The 27,023-nt window shown below is 40.0% G+C and overlaps 2 protein-coding genes across 5 annotated transcripts; one reads left to right on the top strand and one right to left on the bottom strand.

Moving 5' to 3' along the window:
• Window positions 1-536: 536 nt before the first annotated feature.
• Window positions 537-13,168, top strand: ptpn9b (protein tyrosine phosphatase non-receptor type 9b). Of its 3 annotated transcripts, XM_063476320.1 has the most exons (13): window positions 537-623; window positions 2,803-2,946; window positions 3,783-3,872; window positions 4,138-4,262; window positions 4,701-4,806; window positions 4,980-5,090; window positions 5,183-6,036; window positions 6,151-6,247; window positions 6,671-6,740; window positions 8,849-8,927; window positions 9,043-9,193; window positions 9,443-9,650; window positions 11,004-13,168. In XM_063476320.1, exons 1-13 carry the CDS (start codon window positions 591-593, stop codon window positions 11,225-11,227), a joined length of 2,292 nt encoding a protein of 763 aa, XP_063332390.1. In that variant the 5' UTR covers window positions 537-590; the 3' UTR covers window positions 11,228-13,168. The 3 variants fall into 3 exon arrangements, with proteins under 3 accessions (XP_063332390.1, XP_063332392.1, XP_063332391.1); XM_063476322.1 differs by lacking the exons at window positions 537-623; window positions 2,803-2,946 and having other exon boundaries at window positions 3,781-3,872; window positions 4,157-4,262; XM_063476321.1 differs by lacking the exons at window positions 537-623; window positions 2,803-2,946; window positions 3,783-3,872 and adding an exon at window positions 3,894-4,030.
• A 1,845-nt stretch (window positions 13,169-15,013) lies between these two features.
• Window positions 15,014-22,649, bottom strand: adamtsl7 (ADAMTS-like 7). 2 transcript variants are annotated; one of them, XM_063476323.1, is made up of 12 exons: window positions 22,481-22,649; window positions 21,675-21,804; window positions 21,363-21,538; window positions 21,002-21,107; window positions 19,850-20,026; window positions 19,331-19,460; window positions 18,206-18,428; window positions 17,139-17,312; window positions 16,840-17,013; window positions 16,577-16,756; window positions 15,739-15,883; window positions 15,014-15,411 (listed from the first exon to the last, which is right to left on the bottom strand). In XM_063476323.1, the coding sequence occupies exons 1-12, from the start codon at window positions 22,613-22,615 to the stop codon at window positions 15,257-15,259; spliced, it is 1,905 nt and encodes a 634-aa protein (XP_063332393.1). In that variant the 5' UTR covers window positions 22,616-22,649; the 3' UTR covers window positions 15,014-15,256. The 2 variants fall into 2 exon arrangements, with proteins under 2 accessions (XP_063332393.1, XP_063332394.1); XM_063476324.1 differs by having other exon boundaries at window positions 21,675-21,801.
• Between the last annotated feature and the right edge of the window lie 4,374 nt (window positions 22,650-27,023).

The raw sequence follows: 27,023 nt of genomic DNA, 5'->3' as shown, positions 1-27,023 counted from the left end.
ATACTTAGGAAGTAGATCCTCTGAACTCTGTTTACAACTCATATATAGAGTCACGGTTATGTTTGTCATGGTTATGAAGAAAAAGACGTATTTTGAGTAAAATCTTGATCTTCTGTGCAAAAATTGCTCAATGTGAATATTTCCTTTGTGAAAAATTGCAGGAGATAGATATTATATGATTTAGGGACCATTTGTGGCTGATTGGCGAGCCTGTGTATGACTGTATCATAGAAACAATGATTACCCCATACTTGCTAAAATTACTTGCACTTAACGAATTTTGTTTTACATCTCTGTTCATATTTTCTCCCTCTAGGCTCATAAAAAGTTCCCTGTATGTTAACTATTCTGCTTTAATATAGTCTATAGTTATTTTTACTGACTGTGTTTGGAACACTGTGCTGTAGAGTTACTGGACAGCAAAAGGAAGATGCAGCATGGGGAAAACACTACCATGTTATTCAGTTAATGAAACGCCAGCGGTTTGAGCTGGAGGAGATGTGGGCGGGGCTTAGAAGTCTATCTCTGGCTGCATGGCGTGAGCGAGCGGCTAGTGGGCGCGCCCGCTGCGACGTTGCGGAGGCTTCAACATGGCGGAAGCCCTGACAACTCAGGAGCAGCTGGTAAGAGTCTCTTCGTGATTTTTTTTCTTTTTCTTTTTCTGGTAGTAGTCATTGTGTACAGTCGCCACCCTCAGTTTCTTCTCTAAAGGAGGTTTTTAAAAAAATCAGATTTTGTCGTGCGGTTATTTCTGGGAACGGGGCGGTGTAGTAAACAGCCCCGGCCCGTTCACAAGCCTCCTGTCGACCGACTCCGGTGTGACTGACAGTAGTTAGCATGTGTGTTAGCGCGATGGCGTTTGCTAGTAGTGGAAGGTATCATTTTACCGGCAGTCTGCCTTGAATGCTCACTTCCTGATAACTAGGCATTATGCGGACCACATCGATATGTTCATGAGTCTAAAGTAAATTAACCAGCGACCCATAATTCTTTACAGTTGGCCCTACTCATAGAGCTTGTAGTCACTTAACGGCTATCGTTAGCCGTCCAGCTACCACATGTAACCTAGCCGCTAGCTAATGGCAGTGGCTATTGTTGACTTGCAGGGAATTTCCTAGACTGCTGTCTTACCAGTCTTTATAAATGATTTTGGGCTGAGCTTTCAGGTTAAAAAAGATACATCGATTGTTGTCTTTATTATTTATTGTCATTTTATACCATGACACAGTTAAGAATGACCAAAACCGCGACTTTGGACGAGTGTTTTGCTACGAGCCAACGAACTAGCAATATCCCGTCTAACGGATTTACTGTGGACAATTCATAGAAATGATCCTCCGGTTCTTAGCATTGTTGTTGCAATCACTTTCTAGTAAAAGGGGTGGGCCTGAGATAAATGGCAAACATGAAATGTCATTCTGCGTTTCTGATTACAGCATTATATTACAGCTTCTGGCCTGATCTTCATCTACTTATGACAAGGTTAACGGATCATTGAGCAAAGTTACAGGGCATACTTTGGATGCTCCCCAGATTTGCAGATCTTATCTGTTGATAGCTATAATCACTTTCGCGCACACAGTAACGTCTGTCAACTAACTGCCCGCACCACTTAACGTCTGTAGATTTAGGCTGCTCGTCTTTATTGTCGTCTTGGATTACATCTCAACCAAGGGAAAGCGATCATCCTGGTGTTGATGTTCCGTTATTGGGTACTAGGTTAATCATGTGGTCATGTAATTTAAATATGCCCCCTAAAGCATATGAGTTTTTCAATAGTTTTTGTCCCACTTAAAAATTTAGGCCCATTGTGATAGTTTTCTTGATGTGTTAATACTTTGTATATAAGTATATTTATTGCCAGTCAAGACCTTGCATCATTTTGGCATATAATTAAGACTGTGCCAGGAAACTGCACACATTTTTCCAAATATTAGTCCTGGATTAGAAAAAATTAAAGTCTACATTCTGGATAATTTCCAGTATGCATCAATTATATAGTTATTTGTCACAATTCATCTATTTTCTGCATAGGAAAAAGATATAAACAGAGGCAGTAAAAACACCAGCAAAACCAGTTTTGTTACTTATGGTTTCATAATAAAGACATTTTTATCAAATTATTTTTTTGTAAAAAGGGAAAATGCATACATTTCTGTTAAATAATGTAACAGACTCATGTGTTTAGTCACTCTCCAAAATTCCACAAGCCATTTAAACAAAAAAACAAAACAAAGAAAACCCTGCACTGACATTTTCACATGTATAGTGCCACATATTGAATGAGCATCTCTTTTGTTTAGGGCTACAACTAATAACAAATTTGATTATGAAACAAGGTGCTTAAGCATTTGGATGGGTTACGTTTGCAATAAAAAACCTGTTGGAGAAACCCGGTATTTTGAATCATGTTTACAATGGATGTCCATTTCTTTGTCCTTATTTGTGCGTGTATATAAAGCTTCTTTGTGTATAGCTGAAAAGTTAATTGTTGTCCCCATTTTTATATTTTCTCCTGGTGCATTCAAATTTGGAGGATGGATTCAGAGTACTCGGAGCAAAACAAGCTGACTGTTGTCTCTTGGCACATGAGTGCTATTGTTGATAGTATCTTCTAGTGGCGCACACTTCACAATATTTAATCTTTGACAGAATTGTATACTTTTCTTGTCATGTCAGCAATCATTCCCATATTATCTTTTGTTTTTTATGGATATCTTTCAAAGCCATAAAAAAGTTTTACACACAATTTCTCTTTTTTATTTTCTTAACGTGTGCCCATCTTTTCCTGTGTCTCTTCAGGCTGTAGAGGAGTTCCTGAGTGAGGTGCGGAGCAGGGAGCAGCCTCACAGCGCTGGGCTCGTCTCTCAACCTACAGCTGTTAAGTTTCTTATGGCCCGCAAGTTTGACGTCTCCAGAGCCATCGATCTTTTCCAAGCATACAAGGTATGGCATTGTTTCAACTGGTGACAGCACCATCTGTTTACCTTCTGTCGTCATAAGAACACCATCGGGCTTAATTTGTACTTTGAATAGCAATATAGTTCCAATTTTTCAGATAAATATCACACATTGAATTTGTAATGATTTCTTAAGTGGTGTTTAGATATAAAATATAATAATCCTTAAAAATAATCATAGGCTTGTTTGTAAATGCAGGAAATCTTTAAAATGCATAGCGTTAATGCCCTATAAGTATATCTAATGACAGGTTTTCTGTTGGAAAAAAAAAACACAAGTTAGTTCACAGGTTATTACATCTCTCAATGTTAAACATTAAAGTATAATTATAGTTATAACATGTAATTATTGACGCTTAAATAGTTATCTATTATCTGTTAAAGTTTAAAAAAATATGAACTGGAGTGGTACTTGTATAGCACTCAAGCAGAGCACTCAGAGAGCTTTTGCACCACAACCAGCATTCACTAATTAACACTTTCATACTGCACTTTCTATGTCTTTAAATGCTTTTTACTTCTCACACACCTATGAATCACAATGCCCTGAACATACTTGTGTGATACAGTGTAATTAAAAAATGTATGTTAATCTAATACATGCTAGCACTTTAGTGGAATAATTGAGTTCTGTTTAAAAACCAAAAACAACCCTTGAGTTGCAAGTTAATAAACAGGTTTTTGTAATACACAGACCAACAACTGAATCCCAAATTTTAAGTATTTCTTATACTGTTAAGTGTTTGTTTACATACTAAGTCATCTATAAGCTTATGACTTTGCCCTGTCTCTCCTGTGTCTATCTTCATGTATGAAAATTAGAACACAAGAATCAAAGAGGGCATAATCAATATCAACCCTGACGAGGAGCCCCTACGCTCCGAGCTGCTGAGTGGCAAATTTACAGTCCTGGTGAGTGATAAAGCAATATTAAGTCACTTAACAAAAAAGGAACTGCAGCTTATCATTTTTAATTAACACCCAAGAATACACAGAAAATTACGCAAGGTGGTGCTGGTCGTTAAAAAAGAGTTTTGTGTGTTTCTGTATGTGCATGTCACGGGGCTCATGTAAGCTTATTTTTGTATTTCTATGAATAGAAATGAAGTAAAGTTTTCATTTTCGATAAATTGTTTTCCAGTGGTGTAACATGGTCATCTGTTAATATATTTCCCAGCCTGGTCGAGACGCAAAAGGTGCTGCTGTAGCACTCTTCACCGCTCGACTTCATCGACCAGACCTCACCACCCATAAAGCTGTTCTCCAGGCCATCATCTACCAGCTAGACAAAGCCATAGAGAGGTAAAGCGTGAACCATACATAAACTGTTTCCTATGACACTTTATCGTGTTATTTTGATCTGGTACAACAGTTCGTCCCCTGTGCTCTGATGTTAATTCATAAAGATAGAAATATCGATAAACGGGTTAATCATTAGCGTAACATGAAAAATCACTGGTTGAAGACCAGGAGGAGGCATAAACAGAGTCTCACGCGGTCACAAGCTAGTCTATTTCAAATGCCGATCTTAAGCCCACATAAATGGGAGGGTTGTGTCAGGAAGAGCATCCGGCATAAAAATCTCTTGCTTTAGCGATTGGTTTGAATAAAGGATCAGTTGAAAGTACCTTTAGAAATATAAAATAACTAAGTGAAACACAGAAATTATAATAGATAAAAGTGTATTTTTAAGCACATTTATTTTGCTCTTTAACTTTAAAGATCTTCATTTCTTTATAGTGTTCAAACTCAAAGGGATGGGCTCATATTTATTTACGACATGACCAACTCCAGTTATGGAAATTTTGACTATGAGCTCTGTGTCAAGATTCTCAATTTGCTCAAGGTAAATATAAGGAGCATTTTTTTTTTCTCACATTGTGTTTGATGATCTTGGAATTCAAAAATACTTTTCACCATTGTTGGGGTTTTTTTGCTTTTTTAAAAAAAAAATTTCATTATATTTATATAATGAAAAATAATTATATAATATATAATAAAAATATTTTCATTTTGCAGGGGGCCTTTCCAGCTCGTCTAAAATGTGTCTTCATTGTGTCCTCACCCCTTTGGTTTCGAGCACCTTTCGCGGTTCTTCGCCTCTTTGTACGCGAGAAGCTGAGAGAAAGGGTGTGTCTCTTAGTTTCATCAAGGATTTGCATCATGTATAAGATGTTTGTTGTTCATTATTTAATATTTACTTTCGTTTTTCTCCTCACCAGGTCTGCACAGTGAAAGCTCATGAGTTGGCAAGTCATATCCCAGTTTCCTCCCTCCCTGAACACCTGGGTGGGACATCCCAGTATAACCACGTGGCTTGGATTCAATCCTGTGTTAATGTAAACACAAACATTGTTCAGGGTGACACAAAAGAACATGACTGCGTGGGAAGCTTGTTGCGCTCTTATAGCTTAGAGAATAGCAACACAAGTGTAGATGCAACACTGTCCCACGCCCATATAAATACACAAATAGGTCCTGAGATAGCTGTGGCTAACTCTAACTGCTATGATGACAGCAACGCAAACCCACACAACCACTGTGTTGTGGAGAGCAGGACTCGAGGCCAAGGCCAGCACCAACATAGTCCAAATTCTGCTGCGGACAGATCGCAAGTGAACCACCAACACTGGAACGGCTCAGCAGTGAGCGGAGCCAACGTGGCTGTCATTGTCTCCAGCGCCAATGCTAATATTAATGGTAGCGGCTGCCAAGCTCCTCCCCAATCAGACACTCCCCCTGATACACCCCTCTCAAAGAAAACTGATGGGGCTGTGGTGAGTGGCAATGAGGGTGTAGAGGAGGAGGGTGAGGAGGAAGGAGTGCCTCCGTTGCCTCAGAAATCTCAGCCTCGTCCACCCAACCAGCCTTCCTCAAAATCCCCACCGCTGTCCTCATCTTGGGGTCCTGATGATGAGAACCACTGCATGGAGGTGTCTGTTCACATGCCAGAGCAGGGAGCCATGACGGTGCATGACCTGGTGGAGTATGTGAAGAGGAAGAAGAAGAGGGGGATCTATCAAGAGTATGAGGAGATCCGCAAGGAGCCTCCTGCAGGCACCTTTGACTACTCTAAGTAAGACTTGTCAAGCTCTTATATTTTGTGTGTCTGACAGTCTGAATTAAATGTATAATATCAGCCCAGAGCTTCAGTTTGTTATGTAGCCTCACATTAGACTCATCTTTGCAGGAAATTGTCCAATCAGGTCAAGAACAGGTACAGTGATGTTCTCTGCCTCGACCAGTCACGAGTGCAACTGTGCCCACTCTCTAATGATGAGGATGAGGTAATAATTCATCTGTAGATACATTTCAATCAATAAATTATAAGTAGTTACAGTGTCTGTTGTTAATACAATATTATTGTTTATCTCTGGGAATTAGTGAAGATTGCATTAGCATTTAGTTGAGATGAAATACATGTTTATTATTGGCAACTGAAAGTATCTTATTAATTTAAGACATTGAATGTTGGCCCAGTCTGTGTATTCAAAATGTTTTGAATACAGGTGTATCTGTGGGGGGGTTTTCAGTTGTTGTTGTTGTTGTTGTTGTTTGTTTTGTTTTGTTTTTTTAGACAGTGGTCTAAGTGTAGAATTATTTACTACAATTAAAGTTATGCACACTTTTTTTTTTTAACTGTAATGTGTAGCATCTTCTTATCCAAGGCAAAATAACTGAACGGTGAATCCCTCTGCTGTGTTTTGCAGACATCAGATTACATTAATGCTAGTTTCATGGATGGGTACAAGAGGAGCAACGCCTACATCGCTACTCAGGGTGAGAAGCTGTTCACATAAGTTCCTGCTTTACTCTTTATTGCTTGTAGTTTTGCATATTTTTATGATGTAATGAGATGATTCCTTGAACAGCTCTTATCTTTCAATGAATGTAATTCGAAGTGCTTTAACTGGAAAACTGCATGACTCCTTCAGATATTTGTTTATTATGCTCTGGTCGTGATGTACGTCAGATGCCTCTCTAATGGGATTGTGAGATTGAATGGAGTGCGAAGATCCAAAGTGCCTCAACCCCTTTGAGCAATACCGTAGTTCTCCATACTGTGTGAAGAACTACAGTATGGATAATACTATAAATAGTACATGAGCTATTAGCGCTGTTGCTCTCTTTGTTCTTTTATCGTTTTGTCTGATCTCTACTGACTGCAACTGTTCAGTCTTTCACTTTACTGACTTTCATTATTTTGGAATCTCAGCTGGCCACATTGTCAGATTTACCTTTTACATATGCCAGCTTTGCTCCCACTCCTCACCTCTTTTAGTCTAGAGCCGTACTCTGTTTCATCACCAGCAATAATGTGACTTACCAAGCTGTTTTTATGGTTTGTGCTTGCCCGGACTTCCCGGTCCTTCATACTTAATCCATCAACAGCAGTTCTTTAGTACATAGCTGCTTAGCTCCTACAGCTGTGGTTTTACCTTTCCGACTCTCTGTCGCTATTACATTTCTACCTGGACATATCTCTGTCTGTCGGAGATGTATTCATCCTAGATCCCAGTGAAAATTTCACGTTGACTGCTGGGAGATTTTAGTATGGATATTATCTATATGTATATTAAAATACAGCAGTCTCTATCAGTAGTCAGTGTAAAATTTCCATATGGATAATATCATACAATACCAATAAGGATAAGCAGAAGAGGATGGATAATGTTCTCATGCTGGACTTTACATTTTACTAACATAGCTTTTGACTGATTATCTTTTAATGGCTATTTAACTCTATCCAAGACAAATGTACAACATGTCACTTCATTTTAAGGGCATTAAATAGTCTTTCAAGTGTCATTGACAGCCTTCCCACCATAAACCTACCCCTGATGGTCTTCTTGGACTTTTAGATGCCCTTACTTTAAAAACATAGGCTGTTTTTCTCCCCATCATGGTTTACTTCTGAATTATGCAAAGTGGTAGCAAAAAAATTATCTCTTGGAACACCACTACAAAAGAGTATTTTTTTGTTGTTCACAAAGAAATGTACAATAACCACATTCTTCATTAGAAGGATGCACTCTATCTACAGAAAAGTCTATTTGGTACACAGATCAGGTCAGGAACATACTAACCTAGCTCTGCTGCCTCATCCTTACCCACTCTCTTACTGTAATTCTTTAATGTCATTTTTAAAATATCAAAATAGACAAGATTTACCAGCAGCTGATCACTAACACTTCCTGTAATTTTCCTCCTTCTGTTTCCCTCACTTTCGTTCCCTTTTTAGTTTGAAACTTCCCTCTGCTGCTGGGTGTCATCCTTAACAGTACACTTTCTTTCCAAGCTCACTACAGTAATGTCACCCAGTTATCCATCTCACAGCCAGTATTATTCCTTGGTTATGTTCCTCAGTGATTACTGTAACTGCTTTCTCTTTTGTCTCCCTATCAAGTCCATCCACAAACGTCAGCTGGTCCCAATCGCTACTGCTCCTATCATAACCAGAACTCCCTCCATTAGTCATTTAGTCAAACTTCATTGACAAAATCACATTTAAATTTGTCTTTTATTCATCAAGATTCTGCTCCTCACCTTTTAAGCTATTCCATAAACTTGCTTTGCAGTACCTCTCTTCTACTCTCAGATCCTGCCCGGTGCCTCTGGAACTCCCTCTCACCAGACATCTGTAATATTGACATTAATCCACTTTTAAATTTCCCCTCAAAACTCTCTTCTTTAAACTGGCATATTCACCTTTAACTGTCACATGAACCCTCTGTTCTTAATTAGCTTATATATTGTAAAATAGTTTTATTGTCATTGATACTTCCTTGGTTACCATCTTTTTAAACTCTTCTGTGTAAGTTGAGCTTTAGTGTTTTGAAAGACACCTAAAATAAAATGTGTTATTATTATCATCTTGTGTCCCTCAGGTCCTTTGCCAAAAACCTTTGCTGACTTCTGGAGGATGGTTTGGGAACAGATGGTACTTATCATTGTAATGACCACCAGGTGAGACTCCAGTTTGGATTGCTGATGTAAACTTTAATGTAAGGATTTGTACAAATGATGGCACATTATTGATGTGTTATGAATGAGATGAAAATGGATTTACTGTGTCTCTCAGGGTGGTGGAGCGTGGACGTGTCAAATGTGGACAATACTGGCCTCTTGAGGAGGGCAGGACTGAACAGCATGGATACTTCTTGGTCAGGAATACACACATCCAAGTGTTTCAGGACTTCAAACTTTCCCATCTTGAACTGTACAACACACAGGTAGAGCACACGTGTAGTTTACATTTCTTTAACTCAGTTTAAGTCTTTTGAGATGAAAAATTGAGATAGGAGTTTCATTTATTAATTTAGAGTTTCTAAATCTTTAAATTGTGAGAATGCTTTGTCAGTGGAAACTGTAGAAATCACATTTCTTATTTTCCAACACGGCTTAACCATGCCAACTCACAAGAAAGAAGTGACTATCTTCTCTCTTTATCTACTGTCCTGTAAAACCGTCTGACATTTTAGTCTGGAGAGAGGCGGGAAGTGTGCCACTACCTCTATGTCAGCTGGCCAGACTTCGGAGTGCCCAAGAGTGCTTCTGCTATGTTGGACTTTCGTGAACATGTTCTGCAAAGGAGGGAAGCTGCAGTCCAGACCTTGGGATCCACCTGGAGAGGGCCTCCAGGGGGCCCCCCTGTGGTTGTGCATTGCAGTGCTGGCATTGGCCGTACAGGTAAAGACTAGGGATGCTCTTGGCAGCTAATTTCTTAATCAACTAATTAAGGGGGAAAAAATTGACTAATCTAAAACTAAGAAACACTCAGATATCAAGTTAAATCTGAGAACCCTTCAATGGATAACCATTAAAACATTGACATCATTAATCCTGTTCTTCAGTAATGAATCTTGCTTAACTGTGCAGTACCTAACATTATCAACATTGAACATTGTATTCCAAATAGACAAGGAAGAGGGAAAAACACTGAAAATAAACCTTTCAAGTTAGAGTTGCGGCTCTAATTTGAGCCCCTCCTGAATGACTGAACTCATCACCCTATCGCTAAGGGACAGCCCATCCACCCTTAAAGATCATTTTTGCTGCTTGTATCTACAATCTCATTCTTTTGCTTTTAAACGAATAAGAGTGTTAACAAAAGATCAGACCTAGAGCAACATATTTATGGTATTTCTCAAAATTGATGCTCCATCTGGTGGCAGATGGCTGCATAACATTTAATACATAGCAATTTACCAGCACTGGGCATCAATTGTTTACAATTAGATTACACTACTAGCACGTCTGGTACCGACTAGTAATACTAGGGATGATTAGTTGTGTAGTTGAATAGTTGCACACATCCTAGTAAAGACGTCGTTATCTGATTTAAATACTTTAAATATAGATTTATAGGGCTCTTATGCATCTTAAAGTAATCTCATCTGAGAGTTTTACTTTACTGTTTGAACCTGGAGCCGGTGCCACTTTAAATAAATGGTAGCTAACCTTTAAATAGCCCAAGAAATTGGTTATTAGGTTTAAAGCACAGAAGACAGTAAAGCAATCTGCATCTGTCCCATAACACTTAAGTGATTTTTACAGTGCCTGTTTAGCTCAGAGGGCTTATACTGTGTCAAAGGCTTCTCTTTAAGTTAAAGGAAATCCCTGCAGCCAGCTGAAGTGGGAGGACATGTTGGTCAATCTTCAGCCTGTTATTTTAAAAGTACCTCACCAGTGTGTGAGCCGCCTTTGTGTCTTTATATATCAGTGTCACTGCCTTGCCTTCCTAATTGTAATTCATGCAGTTGATATACAAAATTAAAATCCCACCAAATGTGTATCTGGTAAACAAATGTAAGGTATTGTGTATGCAGGTCGTATTGCCTTGTATTATTTAGACGATGACTTTTACTTGATTAACCTCTTTCCTTCTGCTGAGCTGTAGTCTTTGTGTTTTCTGTGACTGGTGCAGTTACCTTTTGCATTTATTTTTAGGTTTTAATCTGTTGTCTTGTGTCCAACAAAAACCTTTTTAATTGAGTTCTTTTAAGTGTAATTTCTCGATATTCATCCCTCATGGCTGTTTAGGCACATTCTGCACACTGGACATCTGCCTGTCCCAGCTGGAGGATGTTGGCACAGTAGATGTCTGTCAGACGGTGCGGCGGATGCGTACACAGAGGGCTTTCAGCATCCAGACCTGGGACCAGTACTATTTCTGCTACACAGCAATCATTGAGTATGCCCAGCGGAATGGGAAGCTGAGCCCAGTGCAGTGGTCTGACTCAGAGCTAGAGACTGACAGCGAGTGAGAGACATACGGAGGGTAATTAGATGAACGGAACAGTCAATCTAAGCAGAAGTCATAGGAATGAGAGTGAGGAGTGGCGATTCTGAGTACATAAAGGAGATGACTCTTCAGCCATAACAGAGAAGAGGCACAAGATGGCAGACTCCCGCAGTTGCTCTTCCTTCTTCCCACGAGTTGATAAACTGAGAAGGCAAAGAGCTGGAGAAGAAAATTCAGTGCAGTGGAAACTCTGCATTGACGAGCAAGCTGGCCTGCCAATTTCCAAGCCCCCTTTTTTAAAAATTTAGCAAACTACAGGGGGTTTGGCCTGCCCCGAACCTGTGTTGTCGACAAAAGCAGTGTACGAGTAGCATTTTTATATTGACTTGCACATGAGGAATGACAAACTTGAACCTTACCCCTAAAAGCCCTCCAAACCCGAATCTTTGGTCCTTTTTGTATTTCTTGTTTCTTCTCAACTCTGAACAAATCTGTGACTGCAGATAAAATGTGTGGGGTATGAAAAGGTGAAACTTGAAAACATTTCTTTTTTTGTTTTGTTTTTTTCTTAGAGGAAATGGTTCTCTTTGAGAGAGTGTTTGTGACAGATCAGTGTGTGAGCCATTTAGTCCATTTCCATGTGTTTTGTGTTTTGTTTTTTCCCATGTTAATTTTTTCTATGGTGCATTTTCTATGTGAGTTTCATATTTGTGCATATGTAGACTAACTTTTAAAAGCCAAAGTCCGCAATCTGAATGCTTGGATGTACTCCTTACTGAGATATTATAGACTGAAGCCCGTGTATATTCTTGTAACATACATTTATACATTATTGTGCATAATAACAATTTCTGAAATAACAGCAAAAAAAGCCTTGTTTAATATAATTGACTTAACCTTGAGGAAAGAATTCCTGTGTAGCGAGCCAGGCTATGACAAAATATAGAAGAGTTCTGGTTTTAAACTAATGTTGTATTTCAAATCTCTGATTTGTCAGGTCTAACATCGTCTTTACTGTTGGAGCGTTCTGATTGGACGATCTTAAGTAATTTGGCCTTAACTTGATCCACTGCCTCGTCCTTCTAAGACCCTGAACCATACCTTTAAACTGTACACTTTTATTTCCTCCCTTGGTTCTCCTCTTTTTCAATCTGACTCTTGACACCACAACTGTTGTTTGATTCCTGAGGTATGCTCTCCCTCAGATAATTGTGCCTTCACGTTTTCCTTAGCTTAATGTCTCGCTAGTAAGTAACACCCAAACTAGTGCACTTGCATAAAACATGTTAACTTTGTGCCACACAGGACCCCCACATTTTGCCTATAAGTCCTGTACATAGCACACTATGTATAAATGACAAAGTAGTGAGTTATCTGGGAGTTAGCTTTGAGACGTGGTTATTATTTTATCATTTGACCTCAGGGGGTGTTTTTGCCTAGTGTCAAAGATGCATTTCTGGGTTTGCCTCTGGTAAATTATCATTTAAGGAAAAAAATCTATATCAACTTTATTTTGTATTTTTTACTGTATTGTATCCTACTGTATTTATGTCTTTGTACAACTTCTACATTATTGAAAATCCGTGAATGTTGGTACGATGCAACAAAGAATAACAGACCAGTTATTGCATTTGATAAGCTGAACAAATCGAACGAGGAGTGAACTATATATATTTTTCTTTGTTGTTCACAATGACATTGAGGTGGAAACTGTCACTTGCCATAGTATTTTCAGAACTGACTTGTATTAAATGGTGATTGTTCAAGTTTAGGACAATAAGGGGTTGGGATGGGGGTGAGGGGTAGGGATCAGGTAAGCTAACTTGTGTTTTTAGAGAGTTTATCATAGAAACGGTAACGTTAACATCCAATTGTCTGGTCCCCTTATGCCAAGGACAAAGCAAAAACAAACAAAAAACCTATTAAGAGAAGAAAATGGCAAAAAAAAAGGACATGCGGCTGCATTTCTGTTCATATAAATATATATCTATATATTATTATGGGATAAAGTTTATCAGCATGGAAAGAGCCTTGAATGTTTTTGGGGTACTGGTGTCCGAGCAATTTAGTAAAGACTTTTTTTTTTTTTTTTTTTTTTTTTTTTTGGTGAATGTGGACCTTGCATCCCTCAATGCCAAAGGCCTAGGCTCAATCTGAAAGTGTTTTCCTGTCACACATCCTCAGCAGCCTGCAAGCATGGACTTACTGGTGCAGTCTTGCATCCACGGACACCGAAAGACCCTGGAGCACCTTGGGAACATTGCTAATAAATATGTATAGCTACAAGATGGCAGAGTGGGTATGCAAGAGTTTTGATCCCCGTGCTACATTTAATTTGTTTTGTAAGAAACTGAGAATGCAATGTGCATTTGTCACTGGTGTTCATTTAATGTCTCTTTTTGTGCTTGAAGTTCATGCGATTGAATTACAGCCTTTTACATGCTGTCAGCCCAGCTGTCCCATTAAAGAAATGGTCTTACTATCTTAAATGGATACAAAGCTAATGTGATCTCTTGGCTGAAAAAGAGTATTGCAAAGATTAAATGTGTAGTAAGAACATGTCCACCTTTTTCTCTTTCATTGAAATTGGAGTTACAAAATTGCTTTCACATACAGAAATGGGTTGATGGGATCTTTGACGTATTAAGCATTCAGCTGACAGTCTGTAGACTGTGGTCTGCTCTTTGCACTAGTGCAGAAATGTAATAGTGTAAGTATTAGTTACTCTAGTGCAAATGTAATGTACTCGAGTTCCCTCGTAGTTCTACTTCACACCATTACTTTTCACTCCACATTTATTGGCTATGGTGTGGCACAGATATTTTAATTAAGGCATGTGACTGAGATTCTAAAATATGAGGCATAACTTTATATTAAAAGTCCACCTCAACCTACTTATCTTCCACATTAATGCATCATAGTAAAAACCTTAGGCATTACTCCATCTAAAAAAACAGTTTCCAGTTAAACATTTAAACCAACTGAGGTCTTGCAAAGTTATCTGAGGTCCTGTGTTACAGTTTAAATATTTTCACAGTGTTAGGCTTTGGAATCACGATTAGGTTTTAAGGATTCTGTTTAGAGCCCTTCACACTGCCAGTTCAAAACAGTATGACATAAATAAAGAATGGGTGATGATGTGACAACTAAGATAGTAAATTAGATACTTAAGCATGTGGAAAAAAAACTATGTAAGAACTACAACTTCCACATGCTGCAAAAATAAAGTACAACTACCAAAACCTTTTGCACAGAGAGCGTCACCATTAAGAACCCCATCTTTATGAAAATGAAAACAGTTATCACCACTAATTTAGCATGTGTTTCGATGTAACCATTAGTATTACTAACAGAAGTTAAGGACATTTTAGTTGAAAGAAAATCATGTTGAGCAAAATCTGCCAGTTGTAGATTAATTTCTTGCTATAGACCCTTCAATGGCTAAACTCGTCAGTGGTTCCAGAATTGGGCACAGACGAGTTTAGCTGTGCAGCAGCATTAGATCAGTAAAAAAAACAAAAAGAGGTAACGATGACCTGCCCGGTCCTTTCATGCTGGCGCTTCATTTCACACCTGATCATGTCACAGCTGGCTCCTTATTTATCAAGACAACTAAACTCTAATGATATCAACCAGTCACAGACCTAAACCAGGAACAGCTATTACAGAGTGAATACATTTGATAGAAAGCAGGTATATTTGATCAGGGTTTTTTTTAATAATATTTCTTTAAATTTTTATATATTATTTAATATATTCTTTAATTTTGTAATATTTATTTAATAAAAAGTGAAACAAAGCAGTAGAATACCAGAAGTTACAGAAACTTTATTAAGAATAAATATACAAGTTAACATTGAATGTGTCCACTTTAATGTTACACTTGGACTGCAGACTTAAACATTGTGAACGTCCTATGAAAGAGCATGTGTGTTTGTCTGTGTGTTGTTGTGAGGACAAAAAAGTTTCAGGCATCCCAATATTAAAGCACTCTTCAACAATAAGTTGATGTCATCACAGAGCTGTTTGTTCCTTGAGTTTCACTGCAGCATCACCTGCGTATGTGATTGTTTTGAAAAGAGTTGGGGTGTGTTTCCTGGGCACGAGAGCAGGACGCACAGCAGACACTTCTGTAATATGAGTAAACACACAGTCTGGCTTGAACCACCACCATGCAGTTATGATACTTATCACTGCATAATGGATCTGTGAAGGGAAAGAGGGGAAAAAAGGGTAAAGATATTGTATTTTCTGTCTGTTGTTTAGTGCAGTCATCTGCTTGGAGCAACTACTAAACTGGCTAACCTTGATAGAAGAGGTGGGACTAATTTAATCATCCTACAAGACACCAAGACAAAAGAATCAAATTTACTGTATATGGACCACATTAAGCTCTGAGTTCGTTTTGTTTGAGGCAGTTGGATCTGGATGAGCATCTTCATCGTCTGAGCTTTCTGTGATGTAAGGGGTCTAACACTGACCATGCAGTATGCAGCTGAACTGCTGTCGTATAACACTGCTTGGCATGCTTACCTATTTCAGCTACACAAGGCTGTTCGTTGCATTCTTCCCGACTCTCTGGGATTAAGCTGGGATCACAGCGATCGCTTGGGACAATGTTGTCAGCAAGACAACGGACCTCGCGCACGCGGAAACCAGCATTACAGGTCCGTGAACACTGAGGTCATAGGACGAAGACAGATTACACACAAACTAACCAGTTTGTCACAAATTGGTTCAGTTTTTTTTTTTTTAAATGTTTAAAAAAATGTTTTTAGATACTGAAAAATGCATTTTTCAGTATCTACATGTTGCGCTAAAAAAAGAGAAATCTTGTCCTTGGGATAACTGCAGATCTTGCACTTTTTAATGAGGAAAAAGTCTCAGTAAAAATGTAGAGTGGTCTATGACTTAAAGACATTAAAGGGGACACAGTGAAGCTGCAAGGAGTAGAGTTAGTGAATGTAGATGAGACTAAATGCTTTGGGCCAAACATCCAATGCAAAGGAAAGAGTATAAGAGAGGTGAAGAAAAGAGGGCAGGCAGGGTGGAGTGGGTAAAGATGAATGTCAGGGATGATTTGTGACAAAAGGATAGCCACAAGGATAGCTGCAATGACAAAAAGACAGAAGGCCGAGGTTTAGGTGATATAACTGAGGATGATGAGATTTTAATTGGGAGTGACCAGAATTGACAGGATTAGAAAGTATTATATAATAAGGGCAGATCATGTTGACCAGTTTGGAGACAAAGTCAAAGAGACAAGTCTGAGATGGTTTGGATGTGTGCAGAGGAGGAATAGTGGATATATTGGATAAAAGATGTTGAATCTGGAGCTGCCAGAACTGATTTAGACGTTGGGTACACTTACCGCACTCCACTCCGTAACATACCACTGGACACCACATGGCTTCAGTCTGCAGGGCTGAGATGTGATTGGCTTCGAAAGACTGGAACATTTTAACTGGTCCACAACTTCCATTTGACCATCGCTGTTGAAAATGCAAGCCACACTTCGGGTCTGTGTGCCATTCCCACACTCTGCAGAACACTTAAATTACCCACACACATAAGTGAGTCTTCAAATGGATGTTGTTTGCACAGTTTGCAATGATGTGTGTGTATGTGAATTACCTGACTCCAAGGTCCTGTATACCAGTCCAGACGATTTTGGCATGGCCCTGAATCACATGATGTCACTTCTGGCGGGCGTTCCCCTTCACAGCTATCCAAAGGCAGATTTGTCACATGATCCATCAGGCATACTACAGACCTGGTTCGACTGCCTCTACCACACTCTGCAGAGCACTAAGGTGCATCACACACACATTTCATTTTATTTGGTCCCATTTTGAAATGTAACATTATTTTATTTGCAAGTCCTGTCACAGTCTCCTCAAACACAACATTAACACACACAGTTTCAATATTACCCGCTGGCTCCAGATAGAGGTGAACCAGCTGCGTGCACAAAGTCCCATGTCACAGTTCTGTATAGTGTCTGGCTTCAGGTTCATGTTACACTCCTGATCATCATCCACATCGCCCTGGTTGCTCACACACACCACCTCCCTGGTGCGCTGGCCAACTCCACATGGTACTGAACACTGGAGGAGATGAGAGATCTAGATTTGTTTCTCATGAAAATCACTGAGTTCCTTTCATTCAGTGACATGTAAATTCCTTTGCTGCAGCTATGTAGAATATGTGTTATGCAAGTTTGTCTTCCTAAATGCCCATTCGTGGCTGTATTGCTGAAATGAATGGCATAAGATACACATTACACACAACGTTATTAGCTAGTTATACTTTGCTGGTTAGTGGTAGTGCTTTTATTTTTACTCCTTTGGGTCTCCCACTCTTTACAACTTGTATGATTTAATTATTTCACATGCTCTACTTCTCCTGATTGGTCCCTGCACCTGCTCTTCAGCCTGCCTACCACCACTGCTGATTGATTCAAAGCTTCAGTCCTGTGCTCTAGTCAGGCTCCAGCTAATTGCAACAGCTGGCTTAAAAGAGGCAGCTGTGACTTTAGCTGTCTGACTAGTTTTCCGTTTGTTGCAAATATAACATGTTATATGTGGCTGGTATGTGTGTTAAAATTAAATATATCTTAAGAAGTCCTGTTTTGGGCGGGTTCTGTAAGTTGTTATATTACCTTTTTGGATGGTTTTCCTACTCTAGAGACTGGGCTAGGTATAGCCTAGAGTAAAACGAACATCACATGTACCACACTTGGTTGGTTCTGTCTTTTTTTCTGTTCCTTTCCATTTTTTTATGGTGTTTTGTGTTGTAAAACATTTTAACTGTGCCTCAGCCTTCTCCACACTAGCTGATTGTCGTTGCTCCGCTTTTCCTCTAGAGAGCTGAGGACGTAGCAGCAGTGGAGACTTGTCTGGATTACTTAAATACCTAAAGACTTCCCCCACGACTGATAAAATTACACTCCTAATACTACAGCTGTTCATAAGTATTCATGAAATGTGTGTTTTCTCACAGGGCTCCACTCTGATCGTATATCCCACTGACTGCAGATCTTCAGCTGGCACGTAGACTGGGTCACTGGCATGTCAGATGAACCGCACAGCTCTGATGTCACAGTAACTGAAGTTTCTGTCCCACTGGCGTGAACGTCGGTGACTTGGCGGCAGATGACCTGACGATGCTGGGTCCCAGGTCCACACCTTCTACTGCACTCTGACCACTCGCCTACGTCCCAGCTGTTAGCCAAGAGAATAGAGAAGTGATGTGCTTTAATGTTGATGCATTAGTTTACTAAAGACCTTCACCAAATTGTCTTTGTCCTAGCTCTGTCTTCTTGGTGACCACAACTACTAAGTTCCTCTTTTCCACAGCGTATCTTCCTCCCCTTTACCCCCAACCAGCCACTCCATGAGCCTGGTTCTGCTGGAGGTTTCTTCCTGTTAAAAGGGAGTTTTTCCTTACCACTGTTGTCAGGTGCTTGCTCATAGGGAGTTGATTGCTGGGGTTTTCTCTCATATCACTATAAAATTTTTACCTTACAATATAAAGTGCCTTGAGGGGATTGTTATTGCGATTCAGCGCTGTATAAATTAAAATTTTGTGTGACCACTTCACCACCATCTTAAAGGTTACTCGTTAGTTTTTCTTTTTAGAGGAAAACAGATCATACAAAAGGCTATCGCTGGAGCCCAAAAAGTGCTGCACACATTCAGAAGTCTTCACTTCTCTTACTACTCATGTCTTGGTTTTATAACCCTCTGTTTCTGCCACATTCCAAGTAAAAACATAAACATATATTTCACGATGACAGCAATCATGGATCACTGACACTGTGGGCAAAATATCTGACAGACCCACAACCAAACATAAAGTTAATGTCCTAACATCTTGGCAGCAGTAAAGCAGAGTGGTATTTACCGCACGACATGAAAAATGAAGCCACACCAAAGAGATTTAGTGCGACTTACTGGCTGACTTACGGCTAGGACGTGTGCAAGTGATCAGGGTTCACCCCGAGAGTCACAGCACCATGTGGAAGTAATACTGTGTGCGTCATGTGTAGTTCATATGTAGCTCAGTCTGTGCATTAGCCACATCTAACAGAATAGGACATCAGGTGTCTGTGGGTGTCGCTCACTATGCAGGACAGTGCTGTATGTTGCAGTCTTCTTCCCACTTTGTTGTTTCAATGGCAGGGTGACAAAAGTCAGCGGGAACAGCCGTCTGGGAATCCTTCTCAACACACTCCCAGACCACCTGACGCTTGCCTGGCGAAAACATAGACAAACACCCGGGGGAAAAAATTAAATAGGAGAGTGAAATATATGTGTGCTTATGCACAGTAATGTAGAAGCCCATTGTCTTAGAGACTGTTTCAGCTAGTGACTTGATTTCTTTATTTTAGTGGCTCTATGGTGTAGTAGTTTACACATTTACCAAACAAGTGAGAGACCCCTGGTTTCATCCTGAGAGAACATACAAATCCCTGAGATAATATCTGCCAAATCAGACATGCAGAGCTACCCACTGTGGCCATCTTTGATTGTGTAAGATATGCTTTTCTTTTCTTTACAATTTGCCATTCCCGATGGCCCCAGGCGTAGATACTGTTAGCGCTATCAGATTAAGATTTGGGGACTATGAACTAACTTCTTACCAGTGCCGCAGGTTGTGCTGCACTCTGCGTGCCCGGTTTTCATCCAGGTGTAGGTGACGTGAGACTCAGAGTTCACAGTAGGGTAAGAGTGAACCTGGTTGGGATGCTGTGCCTCCTTGATGATGCTTTGTTTGGTGTTGCCATCATCATCTGGATAGGAGAAATCTACTGTCTCAGCTACAAGAAAGTTAGAGTTTAGAGGTTCCATGTGCCAGAGAAGAAGTGGGCTAACTTAAAATATAATATAACTTAAAATGTAACAAGTACAACCATAGGGCTGCCACACCAGTAATTTTATTTAATATGGCTACTAAGATCTGTTTTAAGGACTGTGTGAATTTGTATGTAAGCTATTACAGTGGACAAACACTAGACTAAAAACTAAAGCTAGGTGTGAACGAAACACTGTAGTTCACTGAAATAAAAATAAAAACTGGACGCTAGAAAAAGATGTAAAAAGACTGTAGTTGCAAAACTAACTAAAACCAAATTTTGAAAAATATACAGAAAATGACCTTATTCTTAGTTTTAATCTGGTTACGACTGTCAAACCAACAAGTGCAAGGGGGCTTTACTGCATACAGTTAGGTCCATAAATATTTATAAAATGAAACAATGCTCATAATTTTGCCCCTGTACATCACCACAGTGGGTTTTAAATCAAACAAGATGTGAATAAAGTGCAGGCTTTCAGCTTTGGTTCACGGGGTTTAAGAAAATATTGCATCAACTGTTCAGGAATTACAGACATTTTGATACCCTGTCATATCTTCAGGGGATCCAAAAATATTACACATTTGACTGAGAAGCGGTTTCATGGCCAGGTGAGGCCTGAGGCCAAATCTGGCATAAGTGACAGCTTATCTTGTCTTAGTGTGTGGCAAAGGGCTCTTTGCCAGGAGAAATTTTGACCTGTATCAAAAATGTCAATTAAACCCTAATCAAATGATCAAATGAACAGTTTTGCTGAAAACGATACGAAACGGTGTCACCCTGCAGTGCGATCTTAACCAAACACAAAGAGAAGCCAAAAAGGGGCACATGCTGTCTGAGGGTAAACCATAGTCCTGATAATGAGATACTGACACTGTGGCCATAGTGAGTAACTCAAATACAGTTTGTGTGCTTATGCATGTTAGCGAGTTTACTCACCCAGGGGAAGAACAGCAGAAGGTGTACCTGGCTCAGGAGCTAGGTATCGGTTTAAAGGCATGCTGTATTCATATTGCACAGTAGGAAATGGTTGTTTGTAAATCAGCTGTGAAAAAGAAAGAAAAAAAGATGAATGGCATCCGATAAGTAGTATTTTTTTAATACTATTTGTCTTTGCAAATCTTAATAGGACTCCTTGGAAGGTATATTTATTTGCTACTTTTAATTCTGATAATTTGTCAGACATTTAAAGAAACTAAATTTGCACTTTTATAACCTCGTATCTCATAATGAAGCTCAAATTGTTTTTAATTTTCATGGGCAACTTTGTCAGATCAGTGTTTTTCATTTTCCATCTCACATAGACGTGCAGGTCCTCAGTCAGCGGCCCTGGTGCAGTGATGGACTCTCCATTACGAGACCGGATCTCATTGGGTCGTCGATATGTCAGATGCGTTCCCAGAGCAGCGTAGATCCCGGGTCTATTGATTAGCCAGTTTCCGTTGATGATGGAGACACCACGTTGGCTGAGCAGAGCTGGAAAATCCCCACGATTGTTTACTGCATTGGTGCTTGTCATTCTGGAAATACTTGTGCTATTAGATATGGTTGTGTGTGTGTGTGTGTGTGTGTGTGTGTGTGTGTGTGTGTGTGTGTGTGTGTGTGTGTGTACCCAGATAATTTTGGCTCTTTTTGGTCTCCTGGATGCTGATGTTGCATGCTCCTGCAGGAATCTCTGCAATCTTATGGTAGCCAACGTGAAGGAAAGTCCGAGAAAAATTCCCCTTCACCACCTCAAACTGCTGCCAACACATACACTGGCACATGTTTTATGCAAACAAAGCCACAACACTGCACTTTTGTACATGTTCAGACACTTTCTGCTTACTCTCTTTACCATAGTTTCAGCATCACCCGTATTATTTTCAACAGTATAATCACAGATTCCGCTGGATCACATTGCTGTTCTTTTTCTCTCGTTTTCACTCATGAATCTTGCTCTCCCTCCTCTTGCTGAAAATCCCATAGCTCACTCGGTCCAACAGTTGGTTTGAATTGGGGAACCTTTCTGGTCTTCCTCTCCAATCCTCCACAGTGCAGATCTCCATTTTGCAAATGAGTTTGGCTCATCTGCTCCATTCCTGTCATCTCTCTTTTAACGTTTTCTCTGGTTCTTCGCATTTGAAATTTTATTTACAGTCTGATATTACTCAGTCTGTTAGTGATTACTCTCAGCCTGAGTGGCACAAACAGAGATGATCTAAAACAAACAAGACCCCCCCCCCCCCCCCCCACCCCCCACCCCCAAGGCCAAACTCAGTCCCACTCCTGCCTCCCCAATCTTAAAAGATTGTTACTTGCATTTTGCATCAGAACAAGCACGATCTATATTACAAAGTAAGGATATAACCTAGCATGCCATGCCTTCCCCTTGAAGCTCATACTCTATACCCCCCCGTATAAGTGTGGGCGTCTTACCTCCAGAGGGGACGAGCCACCCGTGTTATCCCAAGGAAGAGCACCTGTGGCTGGGGAGAGAAGACAGATCAAGTGCAGCAGAGCCAGAACTCGACCCTGCCCCAGAAAGCAGGGCTGCTGCCACAATCCAGCCATGAAGAGACTGAGAGAGGAGGACAATCTCACACACTCACATAGACACACATCTGTAATGAGGGGAGTGTGTGTTTGAGAGTTGGGGTTGGCTTAAGGGGTGGGAGGGAAAAAGGACAGTTTGGGAAGGATGTAAGGAGAAGTGCTGAGAGAACATTACAAATGTAGGTGTCCTTTTAAGTTGATTTCACCTCCTTTACTCCTTGGTATGAATTCTGTGACAGCTCACGGAGAGCGTGTGTTTGTGAGAGAGAAAAATGGACAGACTCCTGTAGCATATCCTAAAGCTTGTCCAAAGACAATATCGCTCCCTTTGAATCATCATGCAGGATTGTGGGGCTTTGGAGAGGCATTCTTCTTGCTTCTCCACCCACTTTTTGGTTTTTGCTGTATAAGGCTTGTTATGTTTTGAGTTATTGTTTTTATTATATTTTAGTGATGATGGGAAACACCTTTAGAAATTTTGGGGGGGGGGGGGGAAAATCAAAAGCCCACAGCAAACTACTAGAGGATGAACTGAAAATCAAACACACACACGCACTGAGTGGCATTGTTCCCTGGTGATTTAAATTCCCTGAATAAATGGTTCGCATGCATTATTTTGCCATCTTATCATGACTCAGTTTACTACCATGTTGCTCTGTCAGTTAATGATCAGATCGCTTTTAACATTACTGTAAATTCACTGGCCTGCATTCAAAACCCCACTGTCACACACTCCCAAGGTCTTCAGTTTGAGGGTTTTGGCTAATATTTTGGATGGACATGAATGATTTGGAGGAGTGCAAACACATATGGGTGTAATATATTACCTTGGCTCTATGTTTTAGTTCTGGGAAGAGGACTGTTTTTGCCCTGTAAACACACAATGTAGTGAGGCTTGCCTAGTTCCACTGTTTCATGTTGCGTAGAAAGGAGCAATGAGAGTCAGGTCTATCAAAACTTATGACACAGAGCCACTTCGGGAGGTAGGGGGCAGATAAAAACATGTCTTACCTGTCTTGCTGAATGGAGTGACAACATTTCAGACCTGAAAAATCTTTCCCCCCCCCCCACAGACTGTCCTTCGATTGACCCTGCAGCTGTTCACAACATGGGTGTGAAATTGCCAGGATCAAAACTTTCCCAACTTCTCTGAGAGCCCCCTTCTTTGTGATTGTGTATGCGCTCATGTTTATGTGTGGACTCTAAAAAGATATATGAGACACATATGTGTGGATAAAGTGCAGTGATGCAATGTCTGTTGTACACAGCCAATCGGGCCACTGTTTAAAGAGCTTGAGTGAGAATGAAAATCTGACTGTTATTCTGCAAAGCTTTACATCTCTCCTTTTGAGTGTTTGGCATGAGCCCTCTGACTGGAGACAGTGAGGCAAAGTGCAGCACAACCTTTATGATAGCATGCACCTACATACACATGTTGTACATCTAAACACGGACATACATGCCCCTCTTTTTCTTTACTTCAACCCTCTCTGGCAACCATCCAGGTCTAAGACGCCAGTCCCCTGCAGTGAACACCCAGCAGCCATGGACTAATGACACAGGCATTCTGGGAACCTCCAAGAATCTGTCAGAGGATACTAGATGTACAAGACAGAAGCTGTTAGGACCACAATGTCTGTTTTCGGTTGTGACACCTTTATAGCTGCTACAGCATGTCTCATTATACACTCGCTGGAGGTGGTACAGCAGTATGGAGCTAAATATGTATGAAGGTAAATATCTTGCAAAATGTGAGAGCTTGTAGAATCTCACATTTTACAAGCTCTTACATTTTGCAACATGTTTACCTTCACACAGCAGCTCCTTAACGCAGAGATCTGCTTGAATGACAGCACACAACAGCATATATCCAAAAACAAATGCAGGACATGGATGCACAACCTGCATATTACACACATCTGCTAACATGATGTTTGTTATTGTTTTTAAAAGTTTCCGTGCGATTACACCAGGATTTTGTTCATGACATTTAGTTGCCTGACTGTTATGATTATGTACTGATGCTTATATGTGAAACTTTGCTGGCTGGACATGGCCTTGGCAGTCCCGGGCTGTCTGTTAAAACTATTTGCCGTAACAAAATTTGCTCTCAATAGCATTATAATCTTTTTTTTTTTTAATTCTTTGAGTTGTATCTTATAAAAGGACCCAGAGGGGGGAACACCCCGTGCCTTGCAGTATGTTACAATGCATTCAAAATATGTTTAAATCTGCAGTAAAACTATGAGCTCATGCAGATTTTAGACTAGCTGAGATCTGTTAAAAAAAACACGGCTATTGCTTTCCAGACAATCAACCGTATGTAACTATTTAAAATATGTTTTCGTCGGTGTGTAAGTGATTGTGTATGTGTGTGTGTGTCTATGCTGACCACAATGACCGCAAAGTACAAACGATACAAAGACAAAATGGTGAAAGACATTCGAGATTTCGTTCTTTTAAAACCTCATACTGGTCTCCATTTTCCTCTGTTTTCCACTTTCCACCCCTGCTCTCGCCGCTCTCTTTTCTCCTTTTCACTCTCCCGTCTCCTCACACTCACTTTCTCCTCTGTTTGCTTCCAGCTGTGGTTGTTTGATGTGCCTCTGTCCCATCCCGTCCAGCTGCCGCACAGACCAAATGAGTGGTTCTGTCATCCTGCTGACACCTGGACATCCCCTAACCACAGATTACTTCCCTAACAACCGACTCATTTCCTAACAACCACGAGACATACAGGATGGTCACTGATTAATCACTGAATCGCTCTGTAGCTCTGTGGTTGTCCCTTTACAATTAAACTAATCAGGGAAAATAATCAGGGGGAAAATACCTTTATACATCATCTGCAGTGAAAGTGCTTCCATTACAAGTAGTAGACAGAAGATGGGGTTCTGTTAAAATGTCTTTATAGTTCACCTCTCACCTGTTCCTAATTACAGACTTAAGACAGGCACAGCTGAAGAAACCTCTTCTGACACCTTAAGTACACCTCTTTGGTCAGCCACTGCAATCACATACCTATAGGGTCAAAACAGAACACTTTCCACATTACAAAAAACACACAAGGCTTCCCTACCTGCAGGTCGTAATATACCTGTATATGAAAGCATGATTACCAGTATCATCATTCGTCCACAGTATATTGGTTTGAGTGTAAATACTTATACATAAAATATAAATATTTACTATTGGAGGTAATGGGAAACTCAGGAGGTTTTCTTTCTATTTCTTTTTCCATATGGGAATAATAGATGAACAAATCTGGCAGCATAGTGATGCAGTAGTTAAAACACTGGCCTTGCAGCAATTAGTCTCTGGGTTTGAATCTGCTTGTTGGCTGGGGCTGGGAAATTGTGATGGATGGCAATGTGTCCAAGGTGAACCCTGTGTCTTACCCAGTGTAGGCTTGTATACGGTTGACCAATGGGAATAGGTTGCTTGGTGTGATAGTTTATATTATACTACATTATGTGGACAACCAGGTGTCACTTTTACCAGAATCCACTGGCAAATGAAGGCAAACTGGCAGAAGTATAGTGCCATACGCTGGACAGTGTTCTGGTCCTGACATTTATGTGGATTCTACTTAAACATTGTGGTAAACCCTTCCATTGTTGCAGAAGCCTTCCACACTATTGTCTGCCTCTCTGGAAAAAAACTACTTTAGGAATGGTTTGAGCAACCTAACAAATTCAAGTTGTTGATTTGTCCTCAATTCCCTAAAATCCAGTCTGAGTACCATCCGTGGAGACACTATCTTGCAGTTTTTTAACTAACATCTTGTTCCTGACAACACAGGATGCTTTCAGAGGACTTGCGGAGTGCATGCCTCAATAGGTCAGGCCTGTTTTGGCAGCAAAAGCGGGACCTACACAGTAGTAGGAAAAAGAGATTTCAGTGTTACAGGGATGAGTGTATGCATACCAAAGCAAATAAATGATTTCTGACTGGCTGGGAGGTGTGTATTAACTTGTGGCTTGTTGAACTTCTGAACCGTGTAAAGCCCAACAGAATGGCGTTAACCCACATTGTACATATCTGACCAGACTAGTGCCATTAGTCCTTCCTATATGTACTCCAATATTTAACCATATTTAACCAGTATTTGTAGCTTTTGTATGCATTTAGAATATATTACTTTAACTGTGCTACTTTAGCTGTACTTAGCTATATGTCAAACTACTAATCTGGGTTTTAGGGGCAAATATGTTTGTTTTTTACCTTCTTATATCCTATTTGGAAGTTAAAATAGAAATGCATACATATGCATTTAGCAAATAGATCATACATACACATAAATAATAAAACACAGGTTTCCAAGCAGAACATGTATTGTAACAAGATGGTCAATGATATTCATTTAACCCGTCAGTGGTTTTAATGTTGTATCTGACTGGTAAAGTGAACCAAATATACATTTAAA

This window comes from Pelmatolapia mariae, linkage group LG6, assembly GCF_036321145.2.
Source record: "Pelmatolapia mariae isolate MD_Pm_ZW linkage group LG6, Pm_UMD_F_2, whole genome shotgun sequence".
Classification (NCBI taxonomy): domain Eukaryota; kingdom Metazoa; phylum Chordata; class Actinopteri; order Cichliformes; family Cichlidae; genus Pelmatolapia; species Pelmatolapia mariae.
This window is presented reverse-complemented; position numbering and strand designations above follow the sequence as displayed.